Source organism: Drosophila subpulchrella, chromosome 2L, assembly GCF_014743375.2.
Source record: "Drosophila subpulchrella strain 33 F10 #4 breed RU33 chromosome 2L, RU_Dsub_v1.1 Primary Assembly, whole genome shotgun sequence".
Taxonomy (NCBI): domain Eukaryota; kingdom Metazoa; phylum Arthropoda; class Insecta; order Diptera; family Drosophilidae; genus Drosophila; species Drosophila subpulchrella.
The window spans coordinates 12326151-12352284 of NC_050610.1; the positions used below are offsets into that span (position 1 = coordinate 12326151).

The window sequence follows — 26134 nt, forward strand, 5'->3', positions numbered from 1 at the left end:
CTGGTTCCTTGGGGCCCTCGGGGGTTATATCCTTTCCATGGAGCTCAGCGCTCCTTTTATTCTTATTAGCTACCGAGATTTTCTTGAAGTATTTGTCCCTGCCGCTTGCCTTTTCCGTTTGCTTAGCAATAAAAATCATTTTCCGCTTTCTAATGATGCCACAGAATTGCCAAGGCGGCCCACTAAATTAGCGCCGGCGGCCTTTCAACAGTCGCCAGTCAAGAGTCGGTCTATATATACGAGTATACACGGTCGTAAATAAAACTTGCTCCACGAAAACTAACTAATATGCCAGAGACGGCGGGGCCCACAAATCTTGTATAAAGTAAATGCATCGGTAGTGCCCTCGTCCCCAGTTTTTCAGCTGGTTTCACTTGCTGTTTTGCTGAATGTTTTCGTGTGTTTGCTGTTTGTTGCCAACACACTAATTACCGCAATTAATTATGCTGCCTGCGGTACCGAAGTCCGAAGGGGTCCAGAAAGGGGGTCCCGAAAACCCAAAGCGAAACCAGTACAATTCCCCCATTGTTGGCCTGCTTTTTGGCTGCAACTTTAACGCGGATTTCGGGCTTTTTGTGTGCCGCGGCACACATTTTAAGCGGTTTTCTGCCTTTGGCTCAAAGCGCATATCAAACGATATGGACCCAGCTCACAGGGACCAATTTAAATCGTTTAGTCAAGTGATTTTAGGAGCGTTACAGCAATAGCATACATATGTTGCTACTAAAATACAAAAAAACCTAAAGAGCTTACATTTAATAAAGCCCTTTATGGCAAACATTTAAAGCAGAGGGTGTCAAACAAAAAGCATGTGTTATGGATTAAAAATGTATCTATAAGGGGTGATAAAATAAATAATACATTGCCATTTAAATCTTAAAGCGTTAGCACTTTAAATCTATTTAAGACTATCATAATTCCACTTTAATTGAATTTATTTCTACAACAAAAAGACAAAATTTTCATGTTTATCAAAAAAACACAAATTGATTTAAATTTAAAAAAAAGCCTTCCATAGCAAATACCATCCATTCCATTGAAATATTCTTCATATTTTTCAGGAATTTTAATTCCTGACAGGCTGCCAGAAATAGCAATATTTGGAAAAGGCTTTACTTCTACTTGTATTTTTATAAACGCAGGATTTCTGTTCCGGTATTATGAAATAAAAATCCTTAAAAAAAAAATAGAGCAGAGACGTGCACTCTAAAGCTTGTATTGATACTTAAATTTTACTTGATGCAGAGTGTTTTTCAACTAAAAGGGATTTAAATAAAATGTACATTTTCGCAATGCCGAATCACCGGGCGGCCATTAAGCAAATCAAAAAATGTCACAGAGAAACAATTTCGCACTCCTCGAGCAAATGGCAAAACATGCATGAAAATTGAAAATTATGTTCGAAATGCACTCAGCAACAGATGGAGTTTACCAGGGGAGGGCGGACTACTGAATAAGGATTTGTAGGGGGAGTAATATTGGTGCCACGTTTGTTTCTGTCAACGCAATGAAGTGCAACATTTTGTATACACACGTTATGAGTTTGTGAGGCTGTGTGTTGCTTTATGCGAATGCTGTGGCAGCACACACACTAAACTATACCATATTGCACATATAAGCAAGCACCTTTGGCAGCAAGCTCAAGCCAGCCACTTCATATTGTAAATTTGGTAGAAAATATTTTTAGTGTCGCCAGGATTTCCTGTTTCCATCGTTGTCCTGGCAGGAACTGCCATTGTAGCTCCTCCTGGTGCTCCTCCTGCCCCTACCTCCTGCTCCTTCCTCATCCCAATCCGGAGCACTCAGCTCTTTGTGGCAGAAAGTGCTGCTCCTGCCCGCTTGTCACCTGTTTGCCCGACCACCTTTTGTGGTCCCCCGGTGTCCTGGAGTGCTTTTGTATGCATCCTAATGCAATCCCTGTGACTGCGTTTGTTTGATTGCTTCCGCACTTGGCCACAGTGTGCTGGCTCCGATTTGTTCGCCTTAATTAGTGCAAATTTGCAGGTCAGCCAGTAGTCAGTTGGTGAAGGATGATTCAGCCTAGCTCCTCAGGCAATCCGTCTACAGGATGGGGAATTTCTCTGGTATCCCAAACTTGCAGATATTTATAATGGTATACACAGAAATATATTTGCCCTGAATAATAGATATCTTAGGTTAATGACTGTGAATTAGGAAAAATATCAAACATTTCAAATTAAGTATATTTTCTTTTAAATAACAAAAATATAAATTGAACTTAAAATATTCTGTGAGAATATTTATATGAATGCAAAATATAATTTACCTTAAATTTGCACATCCAAACAATCTATAATAAAATTAAATTTATTTATTAAAAGTTATAATTCAAAGTGATTTTATTGGTATTTTTTAGGTTATTGGTATTTAATTTTGAGTAAAATATACTTAGTGATTTAATAAAAGGTAACTCTCATAATTTCTAAAATCAAAATACATAAACATTAAACATGATATCATAAGTTTTAACTGATAATAATTTTATTGGTATTTTGTAAGGTCCAAAAGTGAAACGTCGAATCAATGTTTCGCCATAAATCGCCATGAAAAATGTAGAAAAAGACGACTTACTTGCCCAGTTAATTTGACAAACTCGTATTGGCCTGTATTAAATTGCAGGATTTTGTGCGCCGGGCTTCCATTTAACTTGCGCACTCATGGCTCCATCCAAGCCCTATTTACACAGCACATAAACAAGCTGCAGGAACAGCTGCACTTGACTAAACAATACACAACTTATAGTCGAATATCCAGGGAGCTAAGGGACTCCAAATTCGATTTCGAGCCATTCCGCACTCCAAAAAGGGAAGTGCAGCGCCGAAGTTCGACGAGGATCCTGAATGGGATGGATTATATGTTTTCAGAGGCGAAAGGAGTCGACTGGGGGCAGCAACAATAAGCGAAAGTTACCAGGGAAATCCCCGCTCGGCTGCACATGATTTGGCCGAGTTGTCGCTCAAGCACGCAGCCAAAGCCAATCAATATCAATCGCAATTCAATTTCAATTTCAACTCGACGCCAGAAGTCAGCGGATCCGCATCCCAGATCCTGTCGCCTGGCTAGGGGCAATTCTGGATTTGAAAAATAGCCGAGTGCACTTTGCGCAGTTGCCAGTAAATTACTTTGGGGAGATTTGTGTGCCCGAACCGAGGAGCAACTGGCAAACATAATGAGCAGCTGCAGACCCTTAGAGTCTCATTCCCAGATTTCGAATCTGGCAGGCGCCAATGTTTGCTAGATTTTGCACAAGATTTGTTGCCATCAAACGAGCGTCTGAATACGCCCCTTATTAATGCCGAAAACGCATCTCAAAGGATGCCAAGGATCTCTCGATCCCCCTGCAGGTGCAGCAACAGGCAGCAACTGATTATTAATGGTCCTCGAAAGTCTTTTGCCAGACTGACATGCAAATTGCAAAACTTGCCTGAACTTTTGCCCCCGTCAACTGGAGGACTGTACAGGCAGTCGAACGCATAAAGACGACCCATAAAAACTACTACTTACCACCGCCAGGAAGTCAAACAAATAGCAAGAAAGGGTCCTTTCCTGCACGGCGAGGAGTTGAGCAAATAAACAAACAGAACGAGTGGAAACAAACTGCTGAGTAAACTAAGCAAATGGCAACAATGAAATGGAAGACAACTAGGGACTCAGTTCAGGTTCAAATTAGTCAGGGAAAGGAAGCTCAGGTCAATAAATTATACAAGTAAAAAAAGGAAATAAAATAATTTGTGCTTCTAAAAACATAACAAGTGCCTAAAATCAATATTAAAGATTGAAAATAGTTTCTTTTAAATTATTTAAAGGTTATATCATAATATCAGGTCTTATTAAATAAATGGAATTTCAATACTTTGACAAACTAGTTAGTTAAAAGCAGTTTTAGTCAATAATAAAGTATTATAAGTATAAAAACAAAATAAAATAATTTTTTCTTTTATAAGAATTAAATATCAATATTAAATCATTTTTAAATATATGTCAATAAAATTATTTAAAAGTTGTTTCAAAATACAATTAGGAACCATCAGCACTTGAAATATATTCTTTGCACATTTTTACTTGTTGCCTCGACCAATTATGAGGCACCTCAATTTCTCTATTCTCTTCAACTTTTCCAATATCAGTTCGAAACCAGCATAAACCAAATGGTTTCTACTCATCAGTCTCAACTGGCCACAAAAATAGTTTCCCCAGAAACATTTCAACAACTTTGGCCAGTTTTGCATTTCCTTGCAATTTTCGGTAAGGATATTTTTTGTTCTATTTTGGCATTTGTAGCTCTGCCGTTTCTTTATTTTTTCACCCTCTTGCCCGCAAAATTGTTGAAAAATGTTTTGCCATGCAAATATTTGTAAATCAAGCGGAAACAGAATTACGAGCAACTTCCTGGCCTTCCTGTTGGCCAACTCATAAAAAACGAGTTACTCAGGGGCGTGCTTAGGAGGGGATCACAATTAAAATAGCTATTAGGATCAAGGAATATTAATACATAAATTGTTTGATAGAATGGTAAATAAAAATATAGGGGAAAAAAAACCTTAAAGTAGGTTCTCGATTTAAAAATGGAATACTATTCTTTTCCTTTACTCCGCCCATGCTCTCATTGCGAATGGAAATGGACGTGTTGAATGGCCAAAGTTCATCTAGTCCCTCTGCTTTTCAGCCGCACCTAATTGAAAGGGGATCAGGAATAGGAATAGGAATAGGAACCTGCTGTTGGGGGTTAAAGGGGATCGGGAGGGGCATAGGCTGTGGGTTAATGTGCCGCATTGAAATGTTCGAGTTAGCATGTGCTCGTGCTGAGCCCAACGGGCAGAATGTTTTTCCTTTTTCGCAGTTTGACCCTCATTTGTTTGCTTGTTGCGGTTGCCGTGGCCGTTGATGTTTTGAACTTTAGCAGGTGTTTGAACTTAGGTGTATTTGCGTTTACGGCCGCAGGATGTACTGTTTATTCAGGGAACCTGTACCTGGAGCACCTGGCCATGCAAATATGAGGAGTATCCAGTGGTCAGACATACGAGCGACTGCCAACTCCAATCGAAATATGATTTCTAAATGTGCCAGTCGAAAGGTCGAAAAACGGTTTGGTTAGAAAAGGTTTAACTTTCCTCATTACTCTTTCAAGTAAGTTGCTTTTTGACTATCGTCCCAGTTTAGTCATCGTATTTTAAATATAAAAAACAAATAAAATAAATGTATTATATTATAAAGATAAAAGCTTTGCGAATACATTTTTTGCAGTAAAGCATACACCCGCTAAATTTTCTAAAAATATGATTTAATTGCATTCTATATCTTTTATATAATTCTCACAACTCGTATTTCTTATTGTGGGTTTTGAATAAAAAAATATGATTTCAATAACTTTTTTGCTCAATTTGGTATGTTAGGGTTTTGGATTTCGTTTGTATAAATTGTTTTTTTTATTGTGTTTAGTTTGTTGCATCAGTTTTGGAAGGTAAAACATTATTTGAAATTATATTCTGAATTGATTAACTAATTAATAAATAAACTGCCCGTAAAATGTGATTCATTTTAATTGGCGCCCAATGCAGAGCCCCCTCTAGCCGGATTTACTGAATGTGCTGCCAGACCGTCAAATAAATGTATTTTAGTTCTCCTGAAATTCGTCGAGTTCGCTTCGTCTACTTCGAAATCGTCCTGATCCTGGACTTGAACCACGAACATTTAAGCTGAGGTGAATTTTCAAAGCTTAAAGCTCTAACAGTACCCAGTCGGAAATGAATCAACTTTTTTCGGAAATGCGTTCTAGAACGGCTTTTTTTTGCAATGCGTTTTCGAACTTCCGACTATATATTATTTAAAACCTGTGCAATTCAAAAAATGTTTTCGGGAAACATCAAATAAATTATTGTTGACAAAAAACAATACGACTATAATTCGATTTCGTTTCGTGCGTACATTATTAAACTTTCAAGTTGATTCCAAGCAAATAGATTTCTCTTTCTGGCATTATTAAATAGTTAAATAAATAAATAGTTCAATTAAATAGTTAGACTAATTCTGAGTTGTTACCCAATCGAAAGTACAACCAAATCAACTCTAATCTGACCAATACGCTGAAATACCCTTTTGAAGGTTGTCACTATGACGGGGTTACTTGATTGACAGGACCTTCAAAGGGCATTCTACGGTTTAATTGCAATTGACATAATAATTGGGTTGACACCTTTACTCCACTGATAAAAAGTTAATACGGAATAATACTCATTTTGATGAATATTGTTTTTAGCCGCCTTCCGAGAAAGGCAATCAATAAAATGTCATTTTTCAATGTCAAAGTCATGTTCAAAGTCAAAAGACTTTCCTGACGTTATCAAGTGTGGAGTGTTGTGCGGTGGAAAGCGAGTTAGCCTATAGTGTGCACCAAAAAACATAGAGCCCGCTGCGCTTAACCACTAACCGGCTGAATTAAGTCGGTGGTTTTGCGGTTAAGTTACAAGTGCCTTAATTCAGTTTTAAAATTACAGACCAGCAGCAGGATGTGTGGGTTCTCCTTGGCTTTGACACTCGACACACGACTTGGAGACCCACAATTGAATTATAAAGTTTATCGCATCCAATTCGCACAAAAAAAAGGCAGCACGAATGCATTTTTAACAGGCATCCCGCTGCACATTCGCCCACTTTGTGCTGAAATTCCTTTGTGCATTTCTAAGCGAAAAAGCAAAACGAAGCTCAAACATTTTTGCCAGCAAAGGCGAAGTGGATTTTTCTTTTGCAAAATGATTCCCCGGCTGATGTGATGTAAAAATGGAGGATGGATGCCCACGACCTCATAGAAATAAAATCGAAATACTTGAGTTTGCTCAGCGAAACGCTTGCTTTAATTAAGGCCTTTAAGACTTTGCGTAATCAATGTACTTCAATGATTAGCCATTGCTATCGTTTTATTGCGCATACGCCACGTGTGCCGTTTAAGTACTTAAGGATGTATATACACAAAAAGCTTCTTAAATTTGTGCGTTGTCCTGTGACTTTAAGGACAAGGTCCTCCAAAAACAGAGCATCCGATAAGTTTCGGGACGAAAGACAAAACGACTTGAGGTCAGCGCTCGATTTCCATTTGAAGGCACATTTCAAGACACCAAGAGCAATTGCTGCCGTCTGCGAGGAATTTTGGCCGTGCTTATTTGTACAATAGCCCCGGCGTTTTGTCTTAAAGACCGCAGTTGGCAGGGGGGACAAACAAAAGCCGCACACTCAGCGCACCTCCACCCCCTTTTGATATCATCATTCCACCCGACTACGCTATTCAATTATGCAAAAGGCAGCAACAATGCGTACGGCAACATGAAAATTATGTTTTTAATTTTTTGACTACCCCAGAAAAACAGGGCAAGTGACTAAAACAACATTTTGGGTTCCCAAACAAAATTCACCGACAACGAAACGCATCAAACAACATTAAAAAGTCAGCACTGTGCTGCAGAAGCCAACACACTCACAAACAAACAGGGTAAAAACACTGAGGGTCGAACAGTGGGACAAATTTAAAAGGTATTTTTTCAATAATTTTAAAAAGAATATATATATATTTTTCCCAAAATCCAAAGTCAATACTTTTAAAAACCAGTAATGGTCAATATTGAATAATATATTATAGAAAACTTTCAGCAAATCCCTTTCTGGCTTATAACCAAATTTGAAGTTTGTCGCAAAGGCCACTAGTAACTACTTTGCTCCCATAAAATTCAATTTAATTCCTGTAAAGCTATTAAATCTATATAAAGGGTTATCCAGCACTATGCCATTGAACCGCCCCACTGTTCTTAGTGGGTATTGCTGGCCATCTAACCAGCATCAGCTGGCTAGTAAGTGCCCAGGACATTGGCCAGGACAACGATATAGAGAGACAGCAGAATCCGGGGCAGCGGCACATAATCAAGAGGACTTTTTGTGTGTGCCACGGATCCGGAGGACCAGCAGCGGGCAACGCACTAAATCGGATTACCCCAGAATTATCCTTGTTGGCATTTATTTTGGCTTTGGCTTTGACGCACCCATACCCCTACCCACATACACGAATAAATACCCAGTGGGAGTTGGGATCCTGTGGCAGTGGCAACTTGTTTGCTGGCCACTCAACTCCATTCCGCTTTCTAGTACCCCCAAAAAGAACCCAGCCCCCAAACACACACATCAAAAGAAAACACACAGGCAAACAAACAAAAAACAAATGGGAGAAAATAAAAATAATGTCAACTTCCGTTCTGTTTAGCCAACTTTTGACGCCATCCTCTCCTGTTGTTTTAACTTCTGGCTGCTGTTTTGCCCGCTTTTTTTGTTTACTTTGAATTGCAAATTTTCTGTTTGGCCTGTTATACTTTTTATTTTCGCTTCATTGCGGAGCATAATGAGCCGCGAGTGCTGCCACAGCCACGGCATGCGTGCCCCATTGTCATTTGGCAGTCTACAGGCAGGAAAATATTGAGAAAATTGGCTTAAATATGAAATGTGTGGAAAATTAGGATGAAAATAAAACAAGAAAAAAAGAAATTTCAATTTACTGATTATTAAATAAGATAGTTAACAGAGATTATTATAATTTAGACAACAGTGTGTGTGGCGGCAGAGCACCGGCAGAGACAAAATCCTATGCCCACGAGACAGGATGTGACTGCAAAATTTTATTTTCAAAATGTACTGTTCATTTATTCAGTCAGTTATTAAAGATCATTTTTATATACTGTTCGTGTGGCAGAAAAAGTCCCATGTCCACCAGTAGAGCTGTTATAATATATACAAATAATTATATTATCCTAGCATGTAAAAGTAATTATTTCCACCTAAACCACGATGACTTAAACCCGGACTGTAATCGCACTTTTTTCCTCTGCACCTGATGGAGTACGCACTTAAACGTGGCAAGGAGTACATGTACATTGCTCAACCAGAAGGCCCATGCCGCACGGGCGCCACGTAAATCTATTAACACCTCACGTCTGACTGGAGGATAAGCCCGCTATAGAAAGGCAGGGAAAGCAGGGAAAGTAGGGAAAGCCAGGCCAAAACCACAGCCAATGCCATCGAGCAAGGTGTCCAAGTGTGCGAACAGTGCGTGTAAGTGTGTGTGCGGTAAATGAAGCATTTTGGCCAAAACGGCACGTACTAGCAGAAGGCTTCAGCCCCTTTTAGCATCCCCCAGTTTTCCCCGTTTCCCCACATCAAAAGGCAATCGCTGCCGTAACTTTTCCAACTAATTTACATAGATTTCTACGTGACCATGCAATTTGCATTGGGCCCCTATGGTGGCTGCAACTTTTAAGCCAACTCCGTCCCGCTAACTCTAGGATAAGCTGGGTCTTTTCCCCTGTCAAATAGTGCGTTTAAAATAAACAAGCTGCCATCTTGCCACTTGGCATCAGGTTAAGATTGATTAAGACGTATCTATTGTCGAACACGTTGGCTGGTCCTGCATGCCGTGGCACGTAGAACGGCAGCTCCCGAAGTGCTTGAAGTAAACCATTTTATACAGCAGGGTTCTAGGGTATACAGAGTATATATAACCCGGATATGAAAAATTCTTAATAATTAATTATCAAAATGTCAACAAATTTTTTAATTTTTTGCGAAAATTAAACAAATTAATGTTTGAATGTTTTACAAAGGTTGTATCGTTGAAAGGGTCGAAAACATTCATATAAAAAAACCTAAGTAAATTAAAATGAAATATCTCTTAACAATAAATATAAAAGTCTTCAAAAATAAGTATTTTTAAATAGAAAATCCCTTAACAATAAACAGTTTTCATGAGCACTCATCCTCCTAGAGTATTTTCCAAGGTACCAACCCTTCGAGGATTCAATCGGCAGCAATCTTCCATCTTTATGTATCCCCACATACATATATTTCCTTGCTCGGGTGTTCGTGATAAAATCACATCTATAAACATTAATCGCTCTTTTATGAAGTGTAATAAATTCAGAGTTACGCTGTTGGACCTTTTTCCAAGCAGAAAAGCAGAAAACCTTCATTTCAAGAGCACGAAATAAACCCAAGACTTAAGTTTAGTTTCTCTAAAAATAGCTTTATTCATATTTGATTGGTACCCAGTTTGGTATTTAGTTTCGGTTTTTGGTTTTAGTTTCTTGTTGCTAGTGTGTGTGAGTTTTTGAGTTACTTCTCAGTGGCATTTAGTTTTTTAAACAACATGAACAAACATTTAAGAAATACATTCAGATAATTCTTATATGAATATCATATAACAATCACGGCTTGTTGATGGAATACCTATTTAAACGATCTAAGCAATATACATTCATATACAGGTAAATAATTATCAATATTATAAACATACTATTTAAGAACTAACTTCTCTAGAGACGTGTAAATTTGTTTGGTGTTTGATTTATGCCTAGAATCGAATAAAATAAATTAATAAATAATCTTTACTACAATTCGATATTAATGAGAGATTCTGTTTATATATATATAAATATTCTATTGGGCTCCAAGTATGTACAAATATTTGCCAGCTACTTGACCCATTGTATTTTGGGCATTCTAACAGAGTTTTTACATTTTCATTGTCATTTCAGCGGTCCAACAATTGTCGAGAGCCCAAGCATAGTTGATCAGCACTTACTTGTTTGCACAACAAATTGATTTACAATGTTAAACGAGTGTTCCGCTCACTTCCTGTCAGTTAAATTGGCAACAAAAAATATATTCTTCAATTAATTGCCATTAAATATGCAACACAACAGTATGTGCCCTCCAAATGAAAAATGCCCTCAATTGAAAAGTAGTTTTTCCCTTGAATACAAACCAACTTATGAATTTTCCATATGCTCGTCTGCAGCGGTTTAAAAGCATTTTTAATTTGTAAAAATAAAATTTGTGCAGTTTTAATGCGATTTCAATGGAACCGAAAACACAATAAGAACATAATTATTCATTTTGGCGGTGCTATAAATTTATTTGCCAATAATTGCTTTATATTCGGCAATATTCGACCTTACCAGCAAAAAAATGTTCGAATGGAAGGAGTATAAATGCTAACTTTAATAATTTAATTGTTACACTTTTGGTCTCACCTATTTCCTCTTAAATAAAAAAAGCCCATTATTTTTTAATTAGTTAGAAAAACTCTCATTGTGTTTAGATTCAACAACTATTTGAAAATAATCCTTTGTGCTGAAATAAATATTCATTGGCTGCTTAAATATTACACAAAGTTGGCTGATTGAAATTCTTTGTTGCCTCCCACTGAATTTATAATACTATTGTACCATTTAAGAATGGGATATTGATTTGCTATTAAACCTTGTTTTTTAAACAAATTGATTTAGTTTATTTGTATTTTTATTGGTCACACGTTGCTCGTTTGTTGTTCGATTATGATTATTTGTTCTGATTTTAGGTACTGTGCAGAGTTCACTTTGAAAACCGTGAAATGAACAAACGGAAACCTAGAGACACTTCAATTACACTTCTATTTGGTTAAATATATATATATATATATGTTCTGTTTTTGAGTAACATGTTTGTTATTGCTTTTGTTTAGCACTTGCCTGGCCAGGCTTTTAACCTAATTACGAAGGCTACATCGTTTTGAACTAGCACTTAACTGCCTTTTGCTCCCAGCACCCTACGCTATCCCTCAGCCTCTGTCTAATCTTAGTGTTAACTCAAGGGTTATACCATTTCCGGATAATGTATGTGTGTCTATACAGTGAATACATTTTAATGGCCTAACAAGTCTTAACTGGCTCCGTTCCATTAGTTAAACGTCTCTATATCGGTGTCTATATAGTAGATATTCATATCCGTATTGTGTAATTGGTTTTACATTAGTATTGTATATGCAGCATAATTAACATTGATTATACACATGTCTCTCTTGGGGAGGAGAAGAACCCTCCAGTGCCATCCTGTTCCTTCCGTTGACCTTTGATTATGTTACAATGCTAATTGAGTGTTCCGCTCCTCGGCTTAAGATCTAGAATTTCCTCTACGGGTATGCAGGCTCAACTTAGGCGCTAGTAATTGATATAAGTAGTGGTTGGGTGCGGATCTGGTCTCATCGGGATGCTAGTCCTAGTCCGTCTCGGACTACACACTATCCGCCTGCTCTCAAAGATAGTTGGGCCTGGAGACGCAGCAGAGCAGGCTCATGTTCTTGCAGATGTAGTTCTGGCGCCTCTTCGCCTGCCAGGGACCAGTTGTGTCCAGGGCCGCGTTGCGTTCTGCAAACACCATATGGAAGAGCAAACAATTGGCCTGATTAATTAATGAGTTCGGAGAAAAACTACTTTGTGAGCTGAGCACACAGGAAAAAATAAGAGAATTCATAGATTTTAAGAACAAAAAAAACTTAATCTAGTTATGTATTTTGTTTTAATTAGGAAATATTAAACTGAGCGGCTATTTTATTTATTTCTTTAAAATTGTTAATTTAAGGATTTTTAAATTTTATTTTTATATCGTATTTTTGCTCATTAAATAAAAAAGTTCTGAAATTATCTAATATTTTCTATTTTTATACAAATAGAAAAAGAAATATAATAGAAGAAGTGTGGCAACATGATAAAAATACTTATAAGAACCAGCTGTTGGGCCACATTTACGTTGCCTTATTGGTAAAACCGAAACGGCTGAATTTTGTGAGATCTTTATGAATTGTTAGTAAAAGCTTAGAAAACATTTAAAAAGTTTAAGTGTAAAAATAAATCATAACCATAATTAGGCTCAATTATCATAAAATCGTATACCTACAAAAAAGCTTATTAAATGATTTAATAAATTAATTACTACTAAATTTACTAGTACATTTATTTCAAGCCCATCACCCTACTTTTTAAATCCATTAGGTGGTAATAAATATTTTTTTTAGAAAAAATACCCATAAAGCTCTGCAGCTATGGACTTTAATAGCCTGCCAATTTGTAGTGCGCAGCTTTGCCCTTTTTTGTGTGCCATACAATTTTGTTTGCTCTACGGTCCTTGGCCAAATACCAAAGTGCACGGCAATGGAACTGCGGAACTGCAGTTCCTCCACCGAGGTAATGGGCTCGGAACCGGGAGCCTGCGCAGTCGGATGGAGGACCAAAACTCACCCAAGTACGCCTCGTGCTGCGGCATGTACTCCTGCATCTCGGAAAGGAGCACGGCGATGTCCTGGGAGTCTTTGGTGATGCTGCATAATTCCTCCTCGTTGAAGTCGGGCGTGAACTGTTTGCACAACAATATCTGGCTGATGACATTTCCCAGGTTCGAGGGCCCTGCTCGGTTCTCTGCAAAAAGAAAATCCAGGGGATAAATCAGAGTCAAGTAATAAGCCTCCTCTGAGCCGAGGTGCAGCAGGGTCAAGCTCTTTGGCCACCATTTCCCCATCGTGGCAATAAAATAAACCATTTTGTTTGACTTGGCCGCAGCCACATTTATTTGTTCCATTCATTTTTATGCAAACATTTTCCTTTGACGTTTGTATTCCCCGGCTTTTTATTTACTTCCGTTCTTTTGCTGCTTCATTAGCTTTTGCTGTTTTATTTTCAACGCGCTTTGATGTCTGACTAAACTTTGTTGGCCTTAACTTTTTTCAATTTAATGATCAGAAATTTAAAATTGTACAAAAAATCATGTTATAACTTTGGCAATGAGAAGAGAAGTTTTAATATTTTGGTATTACTATTATTTGAATTTAGCTTAGATGTTTGACCTTTGGTTGATTGATGCTGAAATCAATATCCGATCGCCCATCAATCTTCATCAGCCATAGTCAAATTAATTACTTGGTAAAACTTTCTGAGCTGCATGCCTCAATGAATTGCAATCTATTCGATCGTCCAATGCGGCGTATGCGCAATATTCATATTTCATCGCGTATGCGAACATGCATGACCAGCATTCAACGTTGGCCATTTTGTACAAGGTATCAGTCAAGTTAGAGAGCATATAATTTCATTACTAGCTTAAAAAACATTTTTAAATTAATTTTAAATTCAACATTTTACTATCTATGAATTGAATAACGACTTTCCTTGTTCAGTTTTCTTTTTATTTAAATTTTTAGATGGTATTGCATAGTTTTTACACCAAGCCGTCTAGCTGTTTTGATTTATACCCTGGAAGGCAATGAATTTTCGCTAGCGTGGCAATAATTAAAGGTCCACATCACCCATCATCACATACTATCTCACTGCCCTGTCAATTTTTGCGTACATTTTGGTTGGCAATTATAACAGCCAAACACGAAAAAAAAGTGTTTTCAATTTTTGAATTTTTTATTGCTTATTCTGCGTTGATGGCGTTTTCATGGCACTGCAGATATTTGTTTGGAAAACGCGGGTGCGTTGTAAATTTGCTGCATCCAAAGGCCCAAAGCCAGAAACTCTGCAAATATTTACTCCCCATTCCAAGCAAAATTTTCCCGGCCGCTTGTTGACAGTGAAAAAACCAGTGCCAGCACAGTGGTTGCAATTTAAAAATTTATGATCAGCAATTGGCATTTGGCATTTGCGTTCCCATTTGTATTCGCCGGCATTTTCCATGGCCAGCCTGGCGACAAATCAGTTCGAAGTTTGGCTCTGCATATTTTTGCGCTCGCACGTGCACATTAAACATGGCTAAAGAATGGCAATCACAGCCAGGACACCCAGCATCTGAATCAGAACCAGAATCAGAATCGCAACTGCAGTCCCTGGGAGTATGCCAAACAATTGTTGAACGTGTCTGTTCCTGAGTGAGGGAATGCTGCCCTGAATGGCAATGTCAAAGAAGCCATTTCCTCGTTAGGACCAGCTCGGAATGCAGGGAAATAGTTGAGCAGTCCGGTCATTAAAGTGCAGAGAGGTTTAAATTTATTCACGCAGACCACTTAAATTTTTAAAATTCATCATAAACTCGTGTTTTTTGTATGGCTATGTTTATTTTTCAGGTACTGAATTGTCGAGTTTTTTATAAATTCAATTAATAGCATAAAAATCAGTCAAATTGCTGAGCAAAATGCATAAGAAAATGTTTATTTTTCTGGTACTGAATTAAAGAGAAATTTAAGAACTCAATTAATAGCATAAAAATCAGCCAAATTGGTTTAGAAAATACATAAAAATACCAGTAGAAACTGGCATTTTCGGTGTATGGTTTATTAATTTTTAAAGTTGAGTCGGTATAATCATAAACATATTAATTTTGTGCATTGACACACATCGTCGATAACAATTAGCCAAATTGGTAAATGAAATATATAAAATTGCTAATGGAAACTCTCATTCAGTCAATATAACCATTATTTTATTAATGATCTACCTGGAGACACTTTGTATATATCATAACGACCAATTAAACAAAAACAATTCACCAAATTGGTAAAAAAAATACATAAAAATGCGAGTAGTTGTTTTAAAACTAGACAAATTGATACACAAATTTTATAAAAATATATTCCTAATAAAAATCTATAACTCGATTTTGCGGTTTCTAGTTTGCTTATTATGTAAAATGGGTCTGTATAATTGCAAATATTTAAGTTAACTGCATAGAAACAAATTTTAAATATCATAAAGAACGCACACTTTAAACAAATTGAGTCCTTCAAAATCAAACTCGATTTGCCAAAGTCTTTCGCTGACTTTCTGCTTTTGCTGGCATCAGCAAAATCCGCAATGACCCGCAATCCAAGTGGCGACAGCTGAAACATGGTCCCAGTTGGCCGGGGAATACGGAATCGTGCGTTGGTGTTGCATTAAACTTACCATAATAGCCGGACATATCCATTGGCACGACTTGTATGAGGCGATAGCTTTTCACAAGTTCACGTAGGAACAACTGGGCCATGTAGAACAGGAGCACCAAATGCGGGTTGTCGGTGAGGATGCCATCGGCCATGGCGCTGCAAAAAGAAAATAAAACAAAAATAATGAAAGGCTAAAAAACAATGGGAGCAATGCAAGGTAACATGAACATCGGGCACAGAGTTCCGAGTTCCGAGTGGGTGGAAAACTGGAATGCCGCATTGTGTGGGCCGCATTTGTGGCACGCCAAATTGCATACGGAAATTGTGAAATGAAATTTATATGATTTTATGACATTTCTCTGGGTCGAGAGTGGGAATCGTAAACTGGCGACAAACTAATTCATTTCCGGCAAAGTTTTAAAGGGCTTTATCGATTGTTGTATCTGTGTTCAGCTGCATTTGTCGAAGCAACGATTGAATTTTTTCGGAGACCGTATACCATATTTATTTGCAAAGCGTTGAATATATAAATTCATGAACTGACAGGAGCTGGTTGTAAAATTTTTAAAATAATAACCACACCGCTTAAAATCATATTTGGTATTTAACTATCCTTGACTAAAGTTTCTAAAAGAATGAAACAGTACTTAAATGTTAATTGCATTGCATCTAAAATTATTATTTCCGAAATTCAACGTAGATATTATCATTAGAAACTCCACAGCTGCAAATAAACATGGAAAACTAATATCTAATTCATGATCAGCATCAAAACGACATTTTAATTCAACGAAATTACCATTACAAAAATAATTTATACAATCTACGAACCACACCGCCTAAAATCATATTTGGTATTTAACTTTCCTTGCATAAAGTTTCTAAAAGATGTAAACAGTACTAAAATATTAATTGCATTATATCTAAAATTATTATTTCCGACATTCAACGTAGATATTATCATTAGAAACTCCACAGCTGCAAATAAACATGGAAAGCTAATTTCTAATTCCATGATCAGCATCAAAACGACATTTTATTTCAACGAAATTATCATTACGAAAATAATTTATTCAATCTACGAACCGCTCTGCAGCACATAATTCATTTAGAAAACACTCAGAGTTCACAGTTGGTACGCAAATTGCTACTTAGTTGACATTAATTTCAGTTTAAGCAGGACCAGGAACACAGACGGGGCAATTATCAGGGAACCCGGGGGGTCCCAACGAGTGGGACACAGATATAAATTGCCATAAACATATTTGCAGCTACACAGGAATAAATTCAATTTGTAAATTGCTTTTGCATTGCCTAAACTCTACGGAGCTGGAAATGAAAAATATGTATTTTAGCAGGGGAGCGAGGTCCTGAAAGTGTTGCCGTGTCTTCTGATTTCACCCTCCAACAACCGGCATTAAAGCAAATAAATTGCGAATTAATCTTTTCCAAGGTGTATCCGCAGCGGAGTTTAAGTGTGAGAAGACTTAAAGCGATTTAGATTTGGGCTCCTTGCTCGAGGATAATTTTAATGTTGAGGGGAGCTAAAGAGATTTTTTTATAGACTTTTATTACATATACATTTCTAAAGATAGACTTTATATCTAAATTGAACCACTCTTATGTACTGTAAAATGGTTTCTTAAAGCTTCAACTTAAAGATCTGCACAAATTGCAGACTCTCCCATAAGCCTGTACAAATTAGCCAGAATGTTAAATTCATAATCATCCGGTTATGACCTTGGCTAATACGCCCATTAATATTTTATCACCACCCATCAGCATTTATACAACATATTACCAGGCGAAGAGTGCGACTTTAATGCCTCAAATCGTAATCACATTAATGCTAAGCGATTCCCTTGAAAAACTGCAAGTTGTAAATGGCAGAGAGCAATGTTTTAATGACCTCCCCCGCCGTTTATCCCATCTTTTCCTGATTGTGGTGCGCGGACATTAACGTGGGTCATTTTCGCCACACCCAGAAAATCGCAATAATAAGTTTGGAGCAACGAAACAAAATCTGCAAAGCATCCTAAAACCCAGCAAAGAAACTCAGAAAAAATGGCGAATAAAGAGCGAAGGGCAGACCGAAGAAAAAATGGCCAGACCATTGTCAGCAGATGGTCTTGATTACAGCTCGGACGTTATATTCATTTATTGCAAATAACAGAGAAGTATTTTTTATTCCCCCGCTAGACCCAAGGAAATTATGGCTGGGAAAATTGTACAAAATGGTAAAGGACTTGCGTTCGTAAAACGCTTTTGCCCAGGGTCGCTGCTGCCCCAATCGAAGTTATTAACTGCAGCTGTATAAAGCTGTTAAAATTGCCACACTTTACGAGACAGTATTCCTTAAAGTATCCGGCGCTACGTGATGAGTTCTCCCTAATTGCGTAACTTTACCCACTTTTCCCTGCCAGCCAGCAGCGCCTGTCTTCAATAATTTGCTGTCATCTTCACAAACATGACCACAGAACATCGTCCTGTAAGCTGGGCATCCGCATCCGGGAACGGCGTCAAGTGTCGAAATAATGAACGAAGTAGCCGACAGCGACAATAAAACAATGCAGGCCAGCAAGGACAATGGAAAGCAAAGAATATTTTCAAAAATCCCTTAAGCCTTGTGTTTAAAATTCATAAAATTTATGGTAACTCAAATTAAGTAGCATTAAAACAATAATTTTAAGAGCAGTTCCATACTTGGGTATAATTTTTTATTTAGTTTGGGATGCGTAACGTGTTTAAAATAATAACAATTATAAGCAAAGTACTTTTTAAACATAAGTCAGCAACATAAAAATAAACAAAATATATATACTTGACAAATTTGTATTGGTATCCATTTAAATTTACATTTATTTAGTGATTTGACCATTTTTAAACCAAATATTTGAAGGTAATTTAAATTTAGCCCATGTATAAAAGCTCCTGCGACAGTTTTAAAATTCGATGAAAAACTAAAATTGATTAGAAATGAACTACTAGTTTAAAAACAGATGAATTCTTAACAATTTTAGACTTCTTATGTATGGTAACATTTTTTATATTTTAAATTATTTTTAGATAAGCAAAAATTGTAAAACTACCATAAATGGTATTTTGTTGGTCACATTGACACTTTTATAGGTAGTCCTACTTAACTACTATATTGGCCAATTTTACTAAAACGAATTCTGTGTGTATATTTGGTAATATTTTCCACAGTGCAGTGTGGCAAAAGCAGTTGCAGGAAACATAAAATTTGCGACACAGCCACAGACAACGCCATCGACGACGTCTATGGGATTGGACTGGATTGGATTGGCCATGGCTTTGATGGCGCTGTCCCCGGAGGTCAGAATCCTTGTGTTATGTTCTCCCTGCGGACTCTGGGCAATTGCCGGATTGTGTTATCCGTGCAGCAGCGCAGGACGAAGGCAGAAGTCCAAGTAATATTTGCAGCGGAAATGCGTTTAAGCCAACATGGCATGGCATGGGTATGGATTCCATGGCAATGGGACCAAGTCCAGCTCCCGAGGACGCTCTGTTGACTAACTTGGCTGTCAAAACGGGTGGAGCCGAGCAGCTAAAACAAAGGCAGCTCCAGTAATTTAGCAACAACAAACAACTGCACATAACTACAAGGCAAACAGCAGAACAAATGCGAAGTAAGCGCAGGCAAATAGACAGATGGATAGATAACATGAACACAAACGTAAACACGGCGAAATGGACCGAATGTCGCCTCCAAGGATATATGTGCTCCATAAGATGCACAGAAAGAAAATTAATTAGCTAAAAAGAACTAGATATAAGGGAGTTTCAGGGATAAAACCATGTAATTCCAGCGACATATCAAGGAAATTATTTAGAAAGAAATAGTTAATTTTAATCAGGCTATATTATTAATAAAGTAAGTAATTAAGTAAGGAGCTAAAAAAAGGAATATCAGGCAAAACTCAATTATCGAAGAAAATAAATAAAGGAATGCTTGTTTCCAATAATATGCCATCCTGTTCTATGTTAATATTATTGTTTCCCTTACTTCACACATGATTATCCTTTTGATATTGATTTTTTTCGAGTGCATCTTCAGTACATGTATAAGTGCGAGTTGGACAAACAAACAAACGGGCAAACAACTATCAGTCACTCAAGGCAGTTGGCAAAGTGCTGCCGCCTTCTGAGAACAGCAATGGAAATGGAAATGGAGGAAGAAATGAAAATGAAAATGGGCATGGGCATGACTAGAGGAAAGCGCCTCCAAGAGTCTCTATTCCAAGGTAGTCTGATAGGTCTGGGCTGATTTTTCATGGCGCCCCCTTTTCCAAGGGATTGGAAAAACCACTTGCTTGCCTTGGGTGTCCACAAGGTATCACAACTTTGTCGTCTTGTTTGGCCAACAAAACCACTAAAGTTGGGGCTACATGGTAACTATACTTGTTCTAAAAGGCAACTTGGCGGGTCATATTTGAGTTATTATTATGAATGTTTGGTTTGCGGTGATCAAACATACATAGCATCCGTACTTCCTTTTTTCATTACATATACAATACCCACAAGTAGTTTTAAATTAGTTCTTGTAGCCCACATCCCATGAATTGTAAGTTAGGATACTTAATTTCAAGCCAAGAATATATTAAAACTTTGTCATCAAGAGTTGTGCTCTATTTTGGTTTATTTGCAATTTTAATTTATTTTAAAAGTTCCTACTAATATTTTTTTACTTGTAGTTACATTTACTTCCTCTCACTTAGGATATGTCATATTCCTTATGGCAAAACAAGCAACTTAAAGAATTTATTTTCTTTTTGTATCCCTACTTTCTTTCCTTTCAACTTTCTACTTTCTCCTTGATGGCACATACAGTAATATCGAGTTGTTGTGACTTTGGTTGTCTCACATGGGTCATGCATGTGCTTACAAAACATAAAACAGCAGCAAACAACAAACAAAAACAGGGAAACACTGTCAGAAAGTTTGGCTCTGTCATTGTCAAGTTGAGCCCGAAGTTTTCCCCAACCCACCCATCGCTGTTCCATTTTCTTTTTTCATTTTCTGAGCATACTTTTTGCTTTATTGAACTTTTACTTTCCATTTAACTTTGAGGTCCTCGAGCAGTCTGCTTTTTGCAGCGCTAATTCATTGTCGTCACTCATACGCCATGTGCGCCTATTTGCAAATGCTTCGGATGAAGAAAAATAAACGAGAACGACTCGTTCATTTGTGTCAATAAAGCAAAAATTAATTGAAATCTCCCCGATGCTGTTTTGCTTTTTTCTCCGGTCTCCTGTCAGCCAATCATCAATTTAACTGTGTCTCTGGTTCCGCTTTCTCCTTTCTTTTGCACTTTTGCAGAATACACTCGCACACATATAGTTCGAATGGACAAAATGCTGATGCGGATGCTCGTCTCGTTATATTGACATTTCTCCACTCCAGAGTGACATTTAAAGCGTCTGCTCGATAATAAATCACATTGTCATATGCCAGCGTGGTGTGCTTAAAAAGTTCTTCTCGGCAAACAAAAATTTGACAGATGCCCCACACGTCTGAAATTACAAATATTGTATGTATTGTATAGAAATTCCCCCTCAAAATGTTTGTTGTTAAAAAACGGAAGATAGAAAGAAAGGAGGCCTTTTCGGGATGCGATAATGGCGGCACATGTGTTGTTTTCACAAGGGATTTCCTTTTTGAAACACTTTTGGGGGGCATAAATCAATAAATTGAAGACGGTAAACAGACAGGCTACAAAAGTCAACTGGGACCTTAAAGTTTGTATGTCTTTTCAGCTGACACGGTAGTGGGTTCTCCTGGGTAAATCCTATCACAATGATGGCTTCTTTTACCACCTCGTTCATTGCCAAACAAAATAATTTTCAACCACATTGGTGCAGTTTTCCTTTAATTTTTGCTTTGTTGTGTTTGGTTTTGTTAGCCCCAAACAAATGAGAAAAACAATTGCACACACACACACAGAGCTCCTTTCATCAGGTTTAATGAAAAAAAATTACCCAATATGCTGTGAGCCCCGAGGCAGCTCGAACAAAAAAATGTTATTAACTTTTGCCGTTTGAAAAAAAAGAGGAGAGGAAGTGAAGTGCTCTGATAAATTATGCAGCACTTTGAAATTGAATTTCAAACTCAGCCACTAACTCATTTTGGAGAGCATTCCAAGGGTCTTCAATCCGAGCCCAACAAATTGTTATTTATGTTATCCCATCCCCTTTCTCTTACCAATTCGATTGCAATTAGATTTGCATACATTTCCATAAAGAAGGGACGGACCCATAAAGGAAGTGCCCCAAATGTCACACACACGTTGCTGTTTATGTTTATGATAATGCTATCTATCCCTTTGGGGTCTTTCGCTTAGATACACTGAAGAAAACTAATGATATTTAAAAAATATTGAACATAGTTGTAGCCTATCACAGAAATATTATTCTTCGGGTTTCAGCTCATGAAGCAAAATACATATATTTTGGAGTAATCTTCCGTTTTAAAATATCAAAAAAAAGGTTTCGATTTTCGTATGATCTATTTAATTTTTCGAAAAAATGTTACCGTTTTCTTTCCATTCTGGAAAATGAGCTTGAATATTTTATTATAAGACATACGATATGATCTTTTAAGCCAGAATATAACAAAAAGCTTTTTTAATTAAAATATAGTATATGGTTATTATGAAAATGTAAAAAAAAAGAATATTTTTATGTTACGTTTCATAATTTTCTTAAAGCATCATCATTATTTAGCATCAAGATATTAGACGTTTTTTCAATTTTAAAATATGTGTATCTTGATATTTTTAAAAGACATACTATTTATATGATTTTGTACCAGAATGCATCGAAAATTATGTTTGATATTCAGATCATTTTCGATTAAACCTACGATTTTCCTCCGTGTACCTGTGCAAACGGAGTGAAAATGGTGCAAACTCACCTCTTGACCTGGGGCATCAGGATCTGGGCGGTGTGCTTGAGTGCCTCCACGCAGGTGCGTCGCAGCTTCCGGATCTTCTCCCTTAGCTCGGGGCAGTCCTTGGCCTGGCCCACGTGTATCAGCATATCGCGGAAGAGCGCCACATGGCTGTTGATCTCCACGATGAGCTGGAATCACAGGGAGAGGGGAAAGTTCGTATCAGGGTCATCGGCGGCAACGGATGCTTAATTTATGCGAAAGCTCTATTAGGCCGGGCACATAGCACCCAGCACACAGCACATTTTATACTTTAATTTATGCACAGCCCCATCCGAAGACCGCAGGCAGCCTAAGAATATATGTATATACACATTTGTTTGCCCAACTGGCTGGGTTTGCCCAGGAAAATTCTGGGAAATTCTCTGTCCAGATAAAACTGAGGCGGACTCTGTTTTGTTGTTGCTGCTGCTGCCGTTTACGGCTCATTGCCAAAATGGAGGGCGGCAAATGAATCGAGCAATCGAGACCTAATTTCTTTGCCGACGCCAACGCCATCGTCTTTTGCCTGCGGCCGAATCAGGCTCATAAAAATTAAAATGCCTGAAATGCAAAGGATTATTCGAGCTCATTTTTATGGCTTTCGGGTTGGCTAGCCCTTTTCCAGAGACAGGAAGAAGGGTCAAGCTGTTGCTGAAAAGTATTTTAAGCCAATTATTATTGACTGTTCTCCTTATTCTGGGCTTTGGGTTAATTTTATGGGCTTAAATATAAAACACATTTTGTGGGTTTATAAGAAGTGCTATAATGGGTAAATTACGATTGTAAAATAATGGCTAAGCTTAAAATTGAAGAATTTAACAATGAATCTCAGGTTAAACTTAATTAAATATTTTATTTAATTAATTTTATTTAGGTATTTTTCATGCTTGAGTATCTTGCTGAAGTCAAGAATTTATTTATTAACTTCAGGTGACATGGATTTTAATAATTTCACTCACTTAATTGAATCTAAAAATTTATTTTATTTTACTTTTAAAAACGTATCCAAGTAAAGTACATAAAGTTAGTTAAAAAAGTATAAGTCTAAGTAAATTATTTTCTGAAAATCGTCTTCTTGTTTAATGAAACTATTAATTATCATCTTTCATTTATAAAACATTTACAGTGAATAAAATCTATAAATAATTGATTTTAAATAATTTAGAATTGCCATTTTCCCATTCCCTCCCCATTTTTAATTAAAATTTGTTTATATTTTACCAGCTCCGCCAAGATAATTCTGCAGTCAGTTGGTAAGCTTCATTTTCCGGTTAATTCCCACGCAGAAACGAACCAATGCCACAAATCCAGCGCGAACACACATGCGAGCGGCACGTTTAAATATTAATGGTTGACTCTGGCAACCTCATTTCCCAACCGACCTCATTCCAAAGCCCCCAAAAATCCACGCCCCCATCTGGTCGCGCACTTCATTTAAAACGCGGCGTATGCGTAATTTTAATAATCCTCGAAAGTCTGAAACGCCCCCGGCGAATGCAAAGTGAATTCTGTGGCTTGACTCAATTTGGGCCGACAGCTGTGCGATGGAGAAGTCTTTGGGGAGGCAGGAAGATTTACAGCTTTATGAAATATATGCATGATTAGTCATATTGATGGCATCGGCTTGACAATGCCACACAGAGATAGGGGAACAAAAAAGGGGGGCGGAAGAGCAGCAGGGCGGGGCACTTAGCCAAATTGCTTATTGAATGTGCTGCGTGTACGAGAGAATCCCCCACCGAGAAACTTTTCCTCAAAAAACAGGGAGGGCCTGGGGGCGGTATCATGGTTTTGTAATCATTCCTCTTGGCCCGATTTTGCCTAGGCCAAACTTTTTCACCCATCAGCTGTTGCTGCCCCACTCTCGGTGGCAAATTTATTGGATTCATTGTTTTTGGAACCCAGCTTTGTTTGCCCGCTTGCTTGTGATATTGACAGGCAAAACAAGAGTCAGTCGATGCGGAATGTGGGTTCATTCCAAGCAAAAATATCGAATTTTGCCTTTTCAGAAGAAAGGCTTTCAGAAAGGGTTGGGTGAATGTAATTATATAATGCATTCTACAGGGGAGGCTTCCATGCGAATGGAACAGAGCTAAATAAATAAAAAGGATACAGTTTTCAGTCTTGATTAAATATTATTATTATTGTGAATGGTTAAGCCTACAAGCTTACAAGGGGATTTTAAGAAGCAGAAGGCCTTAAGCCCTTAAAAAATTATGTATTATTTGTTTAAAAATCTGTTATATGATCTTACAAAATAAAAGTAAGCACAAGATCCTTATTATTATTTATGTTATATTTGGTTAAATATAGATTAATTTCACATATAGTCTTAACCTTTATTTTTAGCTCACATCAAACCCTATCTCTTAGCTGCAAAAGTGTAGCCCTATATGACCTCAATCAAGATCCCTACAATGTTTCATTAAATACTTTAATAGGACACAGCTCATTGGGGAGCCCACAAAATCCTGTCTCCGTTGCTGCCTAATTATTTGGGGTTTTTTGGGTTTTTTCACCTGTCCGCCAAGGACGGAGACTCCCATAAAACACTACCGAGTGAGGCAGAGGTATAAGCTCATGAAAGCCACACGCATAAATTTTATATGACGCTCAAATCTCGGCAGATATAAAGAGACAAAGCAGGGCTTTTGGTGGGTAGAAGGGAGAATCAGGGTTTCTGGCCCAGTCGGAATGGCATTGCAGAAAGTTCATGCAGCTCATGCAAATCCCAAACGTAAACGCCTGGCGTCTTCGTCCTGCGGCAAAGGTCCTTGGGCTGGCATAAAAAGGGACAGCCGAGGGCAGTGCTAAGCCAGAGTCAAGTCCCTGTGCAAAAACAACAAATAATACAGATGAGAGAAAAAACCCGGGGCACATTTCTGAAATTACCTGACCACACACACCAACCTATATGAGCAAAAATTCATTTATATAAGACTGGGAATACTGTATATGTATTCAATTCCCCCGGCGCACTTGGCGCTCCATTTGGTCAGTAATGAGAACAGTGCCTTCTGATGGATAAAAAGTGTGCCACAAAAGATGTGCAGTGTAGAATAATAACAAGTTGGGGTGGTGTGTTTGGGGGAATTCCCCCTATTCCATATGAATATGCATATTCATGCGGAACTGGACTTTCCATGCTGTTTTATTATACTTCTGCTGGCAACCACTTTCAACTACTTTCGCGTCGACAGTTGAGGCGGAAAATTGAAAAACATCTGCTACGAGTATAATGCAACAAAAGCAAACGAATGCAAGAAATGCACGCGTGCTACGTGCCACAAGCCATATGCTAAATACACTGGAATAACATAGGTATCTTAAATGGCATTAAAACATGGGTAATTTTATAAATAAATATACGAAAGCATGACAAATATCATAAAAATCTATAAAGAAGTGAGTTTTTAAGCGAAGGTGCCCAAAAGTATGCAACAAAATAATGTAATATAT

At 37.6% G+C, this 26134-nt stretch overlaps 1 protein-coding gene across 1 annotated transcript in view; it reads right to left on the reverse strand.

Moving 5' to 3' along the window:
* Positions 1 to 10079: 10079 nt before the first annotated feature.
* LOC119548395 overlaps positions 10080 to 26134 on the reverse strand; it is a 34090-nt gene continuing 18035 nt past the window's right edge. Inside the window, exons 3-6 of the mRNA XM_037855621.1 lie at positions 22658 to 22824; positions 15744 to 15880; positions 13107 to 13283; positions 10080 to 12236 (exon numbers count right to left, since the gene is read on the reverse strand). Of these exons, the coding sequence (XP_037711549.1) occupies positions 12124 to 12236; positions 13107 to 13283; positions 15744 to 15880; positions 22658 to 22824 (594 nt within the window). The 3' untranslated portion in view covers positions 10080 to 12123. The remainder of the gene's footprint in view (positions 12237 to 13106; positions 13284 to 15743; positions 15881 to 22657; positions 22825 to 26134) is intronic.